The following is a 10,272-nucleotide window of genomic DNA, read 5'->3' on the forward strand; positions in this document are numbered from 1 at the left end:
CTGAGAGGTGCCCTGGGATTACCAAGGATTTATCCCATGGGTGTGGGGAGCTGATTTCACAGGCTTTGATTTATGGTCCCCCTGCTTTCTTCCAGCCCTGTCTGGGGATGTGCAGACAGTGCTCCTCTCCCCAGCTGCCCTGGTTGTTGCTCACCGCTTTTCTGCTGTGGCAGAGCTCTCCCGAAGCATCATGTGTGCTCTCATTTCCTGGCGTGAGATGGGGCAGATCTCTTCCACATCAAAAGGAGAGATTTCTTGCCTGACCTCCTCATCTTTCACCTCAGAGGCAAAGACCTTCTCTGCAAAGGAGCGCATTGCCTCATCCAGATCTGCAAGGAGAAGGAGCAGAGCAAGGTCACACGTGCGTCTGGTTCCCAGCCACCCTAACGGGCAGGTGCCCCTTGCAGTCAGCTTAATGTTCAGCTGTCATTTCCTGACACCTACTCCTCCTCCTTGTAGGTGCCTTGAAGACTGAGCATCAACCTCCAAAATTTGCAACAAGCTTACAGAGCCTGGGCCACACATAGTGGGCTGGAGACATATCCAGACACCCCCAGCACACCAGAAAAGGTAAATACAACCCACAATCCAAGAGCAATGCAAAAAAGCACAGAAAGGAGGAAGTCCTTGGGAAGGGCACTTATGAGAGCATGCACTGGTGGATGAGGGGAAGATTGGCAGAGCCCTTACAGCTCTAGGAAGTCCAAGACCCACTTGCTCCACAAGGCATCCAGTCAGGAGGAAGACAGAGGTATAGATGGAGATGGACAGAGCTGGCAGCCCAAGCACTTTGTTCCCACCACCACAGTGCAGCTGAAGAGCTCCTCGCTAGAGAACCATCACGTGCACTGGGCCCCTCTCAGCATGCTGCAAACGTGCCAGCTAAGGTGGCCCTACAGAAGTTGCCACTGACACAAGACCAGCTAGGTCTTTATCAAGTAGGAGAAGGAAGGTTAAAAGCTCTTCCACTGCCAACAAAATACCATAAAACAAGAACCCAGAGGCTCTTCTGGCAACTTCTCCTTGAAGCGCACATTTGCGTCGCAGCAGATGGACACTAATCAAGCAGGTTCTGCCAGCAGTTGTCAGCTCAGCATGAAGCGCAGTGAAGACCTGTGCCGACAGATGGGCCACACCATTGGCATATCAGACAGGACAGTCTGACAGATGAGGACCAGAGCAGAAAGGCTGACATGCGTGGCAGAAACGTGCCAGACCTACAAAAGATCTTCAGTAAGGAACCTAGCCATTTTTTTTTCCCCACGGGGTGCTGAGGGGATCAAACCAGTTTCCCCCTGTAGCCCTGAACTTGCAGTTCCTCACTTTGGGTTAGTTGGGGGGCATAACGCAAGAGCTTTCTTTCCCTGCTGTTACTGGCAAGGCAAAAGGGCTGGTGCTGAGCTACAAACACATGGGAAAATTCTGGCACTAGGTCCATTTCTCAGCAGTGCAGTGTCACAAGAACAGAATTTCAGTAACAGAAGTTGCTTGCTGTTGTTAAGCTGCTGGATCATCAATGGGCCCACCAACATGCTGCTTAGAAGACAAAATGCATTTTTTTTGCACTATCCCATTATTGCTCACTGTTAGGGACCCCGGGGTGACACGTGTCTCAGCAAGAAATGTTTTCTGCTGACACATAAGGCCTCAGCAAACATGATGTAGGAAGAAGAGGGCAGGAGCACCACACTGTGAACTTCAATCTGAATAAAGGAAATGAAGCATTGGATCTGCCCCCTCATGGATCAAATCCCCTAGGAGCAGAATGCATCAAAAGAAGTTACTTTAGCCTGGATCTCTGTTAAAAATTAAAAAAAAAAAAAGAGAGAGAGAAATAAAGGAAAAAAATAACAAACCCCTAAAACGCACAAAGGTGTGAACAGGTGCAAGAGAAATTGCAAAATGTTTCACTTCCTGCCACAGAGGAAAGAACTCCACTAAAATAAGTTTTATCTCTTAAGCCAGAGCTCAGGTGCTAGGACAGTATTTAACAAACAGCAACTTCATCTATCAAAGGACCAAAAAGCTGGAACTATTCCATGAAACAGTGAAGGGCACAGCTGAGAAACAGCATCTTGTCGAACCGCTGGAAGATCACCATGATCATGTAACTGCTCTTTGTTTCCAATGATCATGTCTAGGCAGTCGCACAGCAGAGCATGTAAAAAGCCTCGCAATACTCACCTTTGTCTTCTGCTGTTCGAGAAAAAATAGAAACAAAATAAAGACAGATGTGATCAGACCTTCCAAATCTAAGTCTTTTTACCAAATCATGACATCAGTGATTAAAAAGGGATTAGTAAAATAAAAGTTTAGCCAAAGCCTTCCACCTACAAAAGAAGGAACAGTGCTTGTCACTCTGTGCAATACAAAGATTCGAGTTCAGTGCAGACTGTTCCACAACACAGCCTTGGTGGCCTGCACGTAAATGAACCGCGGTGCAGATGCCATCCAATCCGAGAGTCTTTGGCAGAGCTTCTACCTTAGAGCAGTCTCTGGGTTTCCCTGCAGCTGTCCAAGTGGAACAGCATTTTCTGGGACCCAGATCACCTCAGTGAACACTACAGCAGCTATCAGATACCCAGTCATCTAGTAAGACTGAGCTGTCTTGGAAGGTCTCTCCCTACACCTGTGTCCAGGTGCAGTGATGCAGAAGAGCACAGGAACAACTCGAGGGTAGAACAGCATTGTCCTGCCTGAACAAGAAAGCAAATATCGTAGTGACTCAGAGCCCCGTGGCTGCTTTGCTGTTTTTTGTCCATGACTTGCCATCCTGTGTGAAGATCAGGATGGATGCTCCTTTCAAAGAGTCTAAGTTTCATCCTCCTGCTGCCTATGGTCACATCTCCACTTACTCACTAACAGGATCAGACAGCTGAGACACTGCAGTTCCACAGATCTTCACTCCTGGTCATAAAGTGTGGCATCAACATTGTGGGGGTGCAACTCACACCCTTTCCACCTGACCCAGAAAATTCAGACTGGAGCTCCGGCATCACAAGTCACCAGCTGCTGACTTCCCAAAGTCCAGCCTGCAGAACATACTCTCCTGGCATTTGAACACCAGGAATTCTTTTGCAAACTCAGCATCCCAGAAATGCCTAGTTTGACCTTTCATCTCTTTAGTGGATGAAAATTACACTCATGAAGGTCAACAAACTCCCACTGATGTTGCAGGGCCAGGCTTTTATACCAGCTTTACATACTAGAACAGTGTCTATCACACCACATAGCACTGCAATTCTAAACACGCTCTTATCAGAACTGTTTGGTGCTGATATTCCCCAGGGCTCTGTCATGGCAGTCACACGTCTCTCTGTGCTGTTCTGCAGAGCCTGGCTGGCCCCACTCCTGCTGTCCAGCTGGTGTTTCCCATCCCCTCAGGACTGCACCACCCCACATCTTCTGAGCTTAGCCAGGTTAACCAGAGACTGCCAAATCTCTCTGACCCCTTCCACCGTGATTCAATGGTATCATTACAGGATACATTAGACTGCAGCAGGGCTGATATTTTTCTTCAGTACAAGCAGAGCAAGATTTAAAGAATAATTGTTTCTTTGCTGCACTATCCAAAAATGGATCCAAGCAGAAAGAAAAGCACTCAAAGTCCCCAGTGAAGTCCCATGGAGTGTGAAGATACCACACCATCAAAATCTCAGAGGCTGCCTGCCCTGTAGCTCCTTGTCTCACTACTTGCTTTCAGACCTACCTGGAATTCTCACCCGTGACATCTTTGCAGCAAGTTTGCAGAGCCTCAGGTAACACTTTGCTGTAACAGAGCACAAGTAGCTGACTGGCTGCACAACAGCCTAACACTAATTTTACTGCTTTCCCTTCCCTGTAATTAGACTCTCCCGCTCTAAAAGGAGAGCAGAGATCAACAAGTAAGACTATTTAAAGTGCAACCACAAGCACTTGCACTGAAACAGGTGAAATCAGGGCTCAAATTTATTTATTTATTTATTTAGGCTTTCATTTTTCATTTAGTAGTTTCACCTGTTGTCTGGCCAGATTGCTACTTCCCGGCCCAGCAGCACCTTTCTAAAGTGGACTCTAGAAATCAGTCTTTTAAGAGAGACTAGAACTGATGTCTTCTGTGCTGAACCAATGGTTTAAAGGAAGGCACAGGGCTGATGTTTTCATCCGAACAGGAGCTGTGGAGAGGTACAAATGATGTGCTCTCACCAGCCAGTGTGCTATTCAGAGAAGATTTTTCCTGAGAGGGGTCTACTTGAAAGACTGGATTTTAGCAGCAGGAGTTGCACAGATGGCCTTGCATCTTCCCAGCTGAATCAGAGACACTAACAAACTAAAGGAAAGTGCAAGGAGCCGTATTTTGTTCCTGAGCTTTTCAGGAACTGCCTTTGTACCATCATAGTAAGGTGATACTCAGTTCTGTACGTGGTGAGCCATAAACAAGGCATATCTTACAGAGACCAGCACTTGGTACAACTCGAGGTGTCACAAGAAACTCTTCCCTTAAGCTACACACGGTGGCTTGGATCTGGCAGAGCAGGGTGGCAGTTGGGTATCTCAGCTTGTTTACTTTAAGTAGACTCTAGCATACAGGCATTGAGGGCTGTACCCCGTCCTTCAGGGTCTCCTCAAACCTACTTCAGATCTCTCACATGAAGTTGGAAAACAGCTCCTGTCTGAAGAAAATGGCCAGAATGTGTAGTGCCGTGCATGTTGCCAGGGTAACTCTGAGCTTCTGACTCAGCTTCCTGGTGGGAAGTGGTAAGCCTAAACAGAGCAGAAGGATACAATAGTTTTGATTTGAAACAGAGTCTTTTCCTGTTTGTTTACACTTCACTTTTTGATGGAGTTGAAAAATTGCACTGAAATCAGGGTAAGTCAAGCAAAGCACTCAGGATACAGTCGGCACAGTCTTGCTGCTGAAGTAAAAGGTGACGTTGGTCATAACACTGAAGGGAACAGAAAAACTAGCACCCCTGGAAAAGACAACATTGTTTAGAATTACATGTGAATATCAGGGCTTCCTGTGCTCTGTTTTGTAGGAACAGCTATGAAAAGGCCTTGTCCAGGAGGAAGGCTAGAATAACTGAAAGAGTTACTTGAATAAGATACAGAGCTTGAACTAACGAGCCATAGATTTTGTCCATAGGTGCCCAGGATGCTTGTGGCACAACTAGTCACTGAAGTCAGATGAGCTGAGACCTGGTGCAGCATCTCCAGCAGAGATAATTTTGAGAGCATCCAGAAACTCTCTCTGAGATTACTGTTTGATGTGCACAACTTCAGAACATGCTGGGTTACAATTAAAGAATTCTCCAGAATTCAGGGATTTTTAGCCCCACTTGCCAGATATTCCCCAAGAATATAAATTGAAGTCCTCCCCCAACGTGCAAAGCTGTAGCCAACAGGGCAAAGCTGAGATGCTGTTACAGTCCTGATCTCTAATCGCCGGTCTCCTCTCTCACACTGACAGCAGACTTCAGTTTCTGAATTAATCTAGTTCTTACTCACTCCCCAGTTTGTCCCCATAACACACTGTTGTTCAACTATTTCATTTAAGGTCAATAAAACTGGATCCTGCTTGTTTCTCTCCCACAGGCACTATATCTGCCCCTAACCTCTCTGGATATATCAGGATCTTGGGATTCACATCTGAAACCAAAAATAACCTTTAGGGTGCAGGGGTCACCTTCCACAAGAGGTCTCTTGATCCTCTAGCTTTTTAAATTACATGGTCAACTTAGTTGGGTTCATGGTAGAAATATGAGTAAAGCTTGGGTATGCTGCGCTAAAGTTAGATCAGCAGCCTCTTTAATTGAGGTACTAAATACCAACAAGCCATCTTCCCATTCTTTTTCAGCTGGGAAGTGAGTGATTCACACCCAGAGGCTTCAGAGGGCCTCTAAAACCCCACACTTTTATCTCTCAACTGCCTTAGTTCCACCTAGGTCTAGTCAAAGGAAAATGGCCAAACATGCCAGAAATTTGGCAGTTTAGGGTATTTAGCAGGATCTTCCTCTACTTGGCCCAGCAAAGCAGCCCTGTCACAGGAGTGGCTGTCCAGAGAGAAGCCTATGGGCAAGTTCTGATAGAGAATGGTTTCAGTTCCTGAAGAATAAAAGTATTAACAGAGAGGGGGTAATGTGGAAACTCACAAGGGCACTCCCTGACGTGCTGTGCCTTTAACCAACAGCACCTTGCACTAAGGGGAGCCTCAGCAAGTTCCTTCCTGACACTGCTCTTAGTCATTCCGTACACAGATTCCTCCAGGGCTGTTTACATCAGCCTCCCTTCCAGCATGCAACAAAAATCACCAAGTTGTGAAGGTGTGAACTGGTTTCTAGGAACAGATTGTTACAGATAAGTCATATTGGAGCACAGCTTTCATAATAAGCCAAGAAAACCTTTGTTTTTAAGCACCCATCTGTACTCATACTCTGAATCTCTCCAGGAGTACATTCTTCAGTTCCTTGCACAGAAAACAGGCTGGACTCTGGGTTCCAGAGGCCTGATGCAGTGCCTCATGAGAAGCAGGCTGCAAGCACACTTACTGTGCCATCCAACACATTTTGCCTTTTTACAGGAGGAAAACCAACAGGGAAGTATTTTGGAAGACTGATTTAAGCAACTTAAAACCTAACAGACAGCTTGATTTGGACAGAGCAATAACTTCTATAAGTGATTTCACTCTTGGAATATCAAGTGAAGAAATTTCCCCTCCCCCCCCTTTTTTTTTTAATTTTGCAAGTCTCCTTTCCAAGGGCAAAGTCAGCAAAAATACTGTGAGGGACCCCACTGCAAACAGGGACTCACCACTCACACAAGATGCATGGCAGGGCACAGATCGGTGGTCATTAAAACTGGACTCTGTAGCAAGCTGATGGTGCATCTCAGAGCCACTCCCCCTGCTCATTTGTGCTACAGTGAACATGTGTGATAGAGCTGCTCACGCTACATTACAGAAGTGACCATCTGAGTAAATCCAGATCCCCCAGAGAAAGCAGAGAGCATTGTTAGGAGGTTTCTGTTAGCCCATTGTGGATCCCATGCCCAGATCACTACCACAAAATAAACAACTAAAGAATTCAAAGTTTATTCTTTAAAAAAGTTATTTAAGAAGCAAAATAATTTACTTCAATTCAAACCAAAAGAGATGCATTATTGAAAGCAAATAATTATACAAAGTAACAACAAATTAGCCCTTGGATAAAAAGTCCAGATCCCAACAGTTCCCTGCCATCCTGGAGGTTATACACAAACAGTCACCCAAGGCTTGGGGAGTAAAGGAGGACCACGTACAGGATCAGAATGTCATTCAAGCTTCCACGACTCTCCTTCCTCCCAGAGGCTGGAAGATGCTTGAAATCCAACTCTAAGTCATTGAACTCTACTACAAATTATGATGGCTTAAGCATCATGGTCACCATCCAAAGTCCTGCTGATGACAATAAGAACAAAATTTTAGCACTGTTTGAACAAGACCATGGAGTGTGGACACGAACAGCAACAAGCCACAGAGTTATACTCTCCTCAAACAGCTGTTCTCAGTCCACAAGAACAGAAATATTCCTTTCAGTTATTGGCACTTGTCATTTTTGAACTAGAGCTTTACCCTTTTTTAATATTTTACCTCAAAGTTGTTCATGCCTGTTCTACCCAGTCCAGATAGTGAAGTTAGCTTGGCACTAACACAGTGTGATTCTGTTAGTTCTCCATAACAACATTTGGACTAAATCTACAAAACCATCTTTTCCACGGACCAGTCTTGTGCAAAAACTTATGTGCTTATCTTCCAAATAGTTTTCCCAAAAGTTCTTGGGCTTTTGTCCTTCCACAGTTCTCTCTCAGTTGCCACCAAAATCGGAGTTCTCTAATATAGACATCTGGAAACAAAGTACAACCATTCACTCCACACTCGTGACTAGTACAGCATCCTTATCTTGTGTCACCTGCTAGATGTGAACCTGAAATAACAGAGATGGGGGTACCACTTGTGTAGGTCAGCTCTGCGGCATCCTAAAAGCTGATGCATCCTCCTCTAAGTTTCCAAAGGTGAAATACATCTGACCTATCCTTACCAAGTCTTCGCTTGCAAGATTTTTATACAGCCCAAGAGAAAGGGAACACTGAAGATGAAGCAGATGCATCTGCCAGCTCCCATACAAGTCTGAGAATTCACAACTTTTGGCGTTGCAGCTGGTACATTTTTAATGACTATTAGAACATGCCATGCTATTTAGAAAACTACTACGATGAACCTCCATCCAGAAGAAATAATATTCCATACTTGACTACACAATCTTCAAACACCAAATGCCCGCTGCCAAAGGTTTCCCATGGCCAGAGGCAGCAGGCAGTCAGGCTCTGAACTCTGCAATCCTGCTTGCAAGGAAAGAAACTCCTACGTTTCCCAAATAATCAAACAACATACAGAGACACGGATGACAAGATCTCACCCTTCAAACACCCTGCGAACTCCCCATCGCTGTCTTTGCAAGATGCTGAGGCTGTGTGACCAGATGTGTCATTTTCCATGTGTAATTTTATTAAGTGGACAAGAGCGTGTCACACACGTCTTTAGAAGCAGACAGACATCTCCTGCCACAGTGCTCGAAGAATGCTTTCACAAATAACCTCTTGCACCAAATGAAGCACCACTTGCTGATTGCAGACACTGCAGCTCACAGCGATGGTAATTCTGTCGCGTTTCACTTGCACGTGTGAGCTCATCTTCAAATGAGCTCGAGTCACAGCAATGCTCTCCATAATGCTGCCCTCCACTGTCTATGCTGCTGGAACATGGTTTATGTAAAAATACTACATTTTTAATTCTTATCAGTGTCACATCAGTCAAGGGTAAAATAAATTGCAAAAAGTATTTATAAGGATCACCACAGATAAAGGTGATGCAGATTGATCCTCTTCATTCCATGAAGAGAATTAAGAATGAAAGTAGCAAAGGAAGCAACAGTAGAAGGAACAATTTCTTCTCTTAGTATTTACTGATTTCTAATTTCTACTTGAAGCTGAGAACTCCAAATGAAGATGTATGAATCTGACACCAGCAAACTGAAATGAAGCCTCTCGCAATTCCTCAGCTCATGCTGGTTTGGTGGAGGGACTGAACACTCCCTCTGTTGGCTGAAGGCTCATTGCTCTTGCCTCAGATAGGAACTGGCAATTCAGCTTTGCTGTGGGATACACTGACCATGCAGAACAGAATCCAGTATCAGCAGCACAAGAACTAAGGAAGGATGCAACACTAGCAGGTTTTGCAATCACGTTTATATGACCCAATTACACAAGCTGACGGTGTTTTGCTCTAGGAAGAACTCCCACAGCTGATGCAGTAATTCTCTCATACTTTGAGGCTGTTAGAACAGGCCCAGAATTGCCACCAATATAACGTCCACCTTCTGCATAGTCATCACTGAACTCGCTTCCTTCCTTGTTTTGCAAGGATGCTGCAATCAGAAGCCAGCTCAGTTGTCTGTTACAGCTCACTGCCTTCCCCCCTCAGTCTGGACATGCTAAACCTGTGACAACCAGTGCCCCAAATACAGCCAACCTGAAATCCCACACTCCTTCCCTGACAAGGAGACTGTCCAACTACATTTCACAGAGAGACCTTTTGAAGAGACTATGTTTACAGTCTGGTGGTAAGAAAATAATTCAGAATAAAGTAATTTGCAAGTTACAGACAGAGCTGAATAACAGCTCTCCAAACTAACTAACCTCCAGTTACAAGATTAACTATTGAGAAGCTGCCCATAAACGTTGGCAGCTAATGTTAAAAATGAACAGTTGACTAATTTGGTCCAACTTGGAAAAGAAGAGATCTGAATGCTGCAAAAAAACCAATATAAACAGTTCCACCTGCAAAGAAAGTAAAAAACAGATGCAGTATGTCCCCTTCCCTCGTTCAAGAGTCTTACAAGTGCCTGCTGGATCTTCCAGCCTACAGATTCCTGTTTTAGTATCCTGTCAGGCAAAGAGATCACCCACACAAGACTTGCCTGCTTAAGATGATGAACTCCCAATAAATTCCAGTCCTTGTGGTTTTCCTCAACCCAAAGGAAGATGGGACAACTTCAAATCTTCTTAGCAAACAGGCACTTAAGTTACAAAAGATACCTCCTTTTTATTACAGAGAATTAAGGATCATGTAAGTGGTACTCCTGGCACAAAGGAGATGTTGCAAATACGCAGCACAGGTGCACAGGGAGCAGATACCAATCTGACACACGACAGGAGCCTTCACGGTGGCAAAACCATTTCTGTCGTTACCTGCCAAGC

The 10,272-nt window shown here is 45.0% G+C and overlaps 1 protein-coding gene across 1 annotated transcript in view; it reads right to left on the minus strand.

The window, feature by feature from the left end:
• The window catches only part of AMPD1 (adenosine monophosphate deaminase 1), a gene marked incomplete at its 3' end in the record, with an annotated part of 9,889 nt that extends 6,158 nt beyond the window's left edge, over positions 1–3,731 (minus strand). The window contains exons 1-3 of the mRNA XM_029087094.1: positions 3,710–3,731; positions 2,185–2,196; positions 155–329 (exon numbers count right to left, since the gene is read on the minus strand). Coding sequence (XP_028942927.1) covers positions 155–329; positions 2,185–2,196; positions 3,710–3,731 — 209 coding nt within the window. The remainder of the gene's footprint in view (positions 1–154; positions 330–2,184; positions 2,197–3,709) is intronic.
• Between the last annotated feature and the right edge of the window lie 6,541 nt (positions 3,732–10,272).

Source organism: Antrostomus carolinensis, unplaced genomic scaffold, assembly GCF_000700745.2.
Source record: "Antrostomus carolinensis isolate BGI_N321 unplaced genomic scaffold, ASM70074v2 scaffold44219, whole genome shotgun sequence".
Classification (NCBI taxonomy): domain Eukaryota; kingdom Metazoa; phylum Chordata; class Aves; order Caprimulgiformes; family Caprimulgidae; genus Antrostomus; species Antrostomus carolinensis.